Here is a 2,221-nt window from a genome sequence, read left to right as displayed (position 1 = left end):
AAATTAAGTTTCACGATGACTCGATAAATTCTGGATTCAACCTCCATCTGAGGCCAATTCAGGCAGGAAGTGATAATTGATATCAAGCAACTGATCAGGCAGGAATTGAAGTAAAGTAAAACTGGGAAGAAATATTAGTAGAAATTTACCACTAAACATTATATCATCTGAGGCCAATTCCTTTATTTGCAAGGAATGAATAAGAATTAGTTGTGCTTACCGCAATAATTGATTGCGTTAACCATGCAACTATATATAATAACAAGATTTCAACTGCTAGCTAGTGACATAATTAACGAGCTGATCTTCAATTGTTATAAGTACACGCACACACACAGATATATATTTACATATGTATGTATGTATGTATCGCTCTAGGACCTTGTTATAAAATAAAAATAAATAATTGCAAATGAGTAATTGATTATTAAATAAGAAAAAATTAAGTTAAATAATTTTATAAAGAAAGAAGTCACACAATTTCGTCTGAGCCTGAGCTCTCAGCTGGTTCTTTTGCTGTAGTAGCAGCAGCGGTTGTGGTTTCCGAGAAAACGAGGGGTTGGCTCCTAATAAACTTGAAGCTATCAGCATCGCAATTTAGTAGCAGCGGCTGTATAAAACTTATTTGGAGACATGAGAAGCCCGACAGAACATAACACATTAAATAGTAAAAGCCGTCTCCTTGCGGTTCGAGAAACAATACCAGTGGTGCTATGTAGAGGACGGCCGCATTTAGAAAACCCGCAAAATTTAGGAATACGAGGGATGACAACATGAAAGATTTTGGTGTCGCCTGATGGTGATCATACATTATCTGTAAAACAAAAATTAATTAATTTTAGTTCTTTCGTTCGTTCATTAGCTAACTGCAACTGGTTAATTTATTTATTAAACAATATGCAATTAACTAACAACATACATTATTATTATATCAAAAATTTTCCGATCTATGAATCTCGATTGTATTTTGATCTACTAATAACGAATTTTAATAAAATTTGAGTTTACCAGATTGGAAGCTGACGACACTGATTATATATATGTAATATTATTAATAATAGATATATACCTGACAATAATGTAGGGTTTCAGTAAATTGAATGATATTCTCCAAATCTGCCTCCTGAAACACAATATACAAAACATAATTAAATAAATTAAAAGAAATAACATTATCAAATTAATCTCCTTCTCATACCAAAACCTCAATAATTACCATATATAATTAGATCTTTTACGTACCTTTTTAAAATATTTGAATAGACACCTCCACCGTACCTCAAACAAACTGTCAATATTAGTGCCATGGAGCATGTTTCGGCCGTCAAAGTAATGAGAGGGGCGTCGACGCCATACATGACGAACCACCAACAGAATAGCAACAGCACAGGAAAATAATCCAACAAAATCAACTGCATACACGCATATATGCAGATGCAAATAGTAATTTTAAATTCTTTTTTAATAAAAAAGGAAAAAGATAATTAATTTACTTACTTTCATATACATTGTCTTTCTATCTAAGGAAAGCTTGGTGGTGAGAACGACATGAAGCTCTGAGTTGCTGCCCATAGCCGCTGAATAATAATAAAACGAGACAAATTAATTAAACTGAGGCCTATATGTATATATACTTCTTATTTTATTATTATATACATAGTGTGTGTGTGTGTGTTTCTTATTCCTAACAGGACTAAAATAATCTTTAATAACAAGCCAATAGGAGTTTGCCTCCAACTTTACTTGCCCTTCTTTATCAATAGCATTAATAATTAATCCTCTGCAATTTGGGAAATCTAGCGCAATTAAAATCGTGCAGAGCATTTTCCCTTGTGAACCTCTAACTTTAATGATGCACTACTTATTTATTTTATAGCCCGTCCGGCCGCCACATTCTTTTTATGATACAACCACATTTTCAAGAAGATTTTCCTGAATTTTTTTTCTCCATGAGGATTAGGATCTGATTAACCAAAAATTCATGGTAATATTATATTGCCCACCCAAGAAATATGAGTGAATTCTGCCCGCCCCGAGTAAATGTAGCTAATTATTATAACAAAAATTTAACATGCATACAAATTCATAAATTTAATTTGTTTAAAAAAATTAATGAAGTTGGACGAAGCAGGGAATCATAGGCGGTGTGGTTGGCATGAGAATTCTGCCCGCCCCAAGTAAATGTGGTTAATTATTGTAACAAAACTTTAACATACATAAA

General features: G+C 32.7%; 1 protein-coding gene across 4 annotated transcripts; it reads right to left on the bottom strand.

Moving 5' to 3' along the window:
- Nucleotides 1-452: 452 nt before the first annotated feature.
- Nucleotides 453-1,839, bottom strand: LOC112098438. Of its 4 annotated transcripts, none has more exons than XR_002905544.1 (6): nucleotides 1,748-1,839; nucleotides 1,498-1,577; nucleotides 1,243-1,412; nucleotides 1,070-1,123; nucleotides 704-814; nucleotides 453-566 (listed from the first exon to the last, which is right to left on the bottom strand). XR_002905544.1 is itself a non-coding variant. In XM_024184806.1 (6 exons), the coding sequence occupies exons 3-6, from the start codon at nucleotides 1,312-1,314 to the stop codon at nucleotides 473-475; spliced, it is 375 nt and encodes a 124-aa protein (XP_024040574.1). In that variant the 5' UTR covers nucleotides 1,315-1,412; nucleotides 1,498-1,577; nucleotides 1,744-1,839; the 3' UTR covers nucleotides 453-472. The 4 variants fall into 4 exon arrangements, 3 of the variants coding, with proteins under 3 accessions (XP_024040574.1, XP_024040576.1, XP_024040575.1); XM_024184806.1 differs by having other exon boundaries at nucleotides 453-610; nucleotides 1,744-1,839; XM_024184808.1 differs by having other exon boundaries at nucleotides 453-814; nucleotides 1,744-1,839.
- Between the last annotated feature and the right edge of the window lie 382 nt (nucleotides 1,840-2,221).

This window comes from Citrus clementina, unplaced genomic scaffold, assembly GCF_000493195.1.
Source record: "Citrus clementina cultivar Clemenules unplaced genomic scaffold, Citrus_clementina_v1.0 scaffold_5, whole genome shotgun sequence".
NCBI classification, from domain to species: domain Eukaryota; kingdom Viridiplantae; phylum Streptophyta; class Magnoliopsida; order Sapindales; family Rutaceae; genus Citrus; species Citrus x clementina.
This window is presented reverse-complemented; position numbering and strand designations above follow the sequence as displayed.

Excerpts from the sequence above, each read along its gene's own strand:
- LOC112098438 (XM_024184806.1), bottom strand. The coding sequence starts at position 1,314 with ATGCTCCATGGCACTAATATTGACAGTTTGTTTGAGGTACGGTGGAGG. Across the intron at positions 1,124-1,242 it reads TATTCAAATATTTTAAAAAG|GAGGCAGATTTGGAGAATAT; the intron begins GTACGTAAAAGA and ends ATTGTGTTTCAG. Across the intron at positions 815-1,069 it reads AAACCCTACATTATTGTCAG|ATAATGTATGATCACCATCA; the intron begins GTATATATCTAT and ends TTTGTTTTACAG.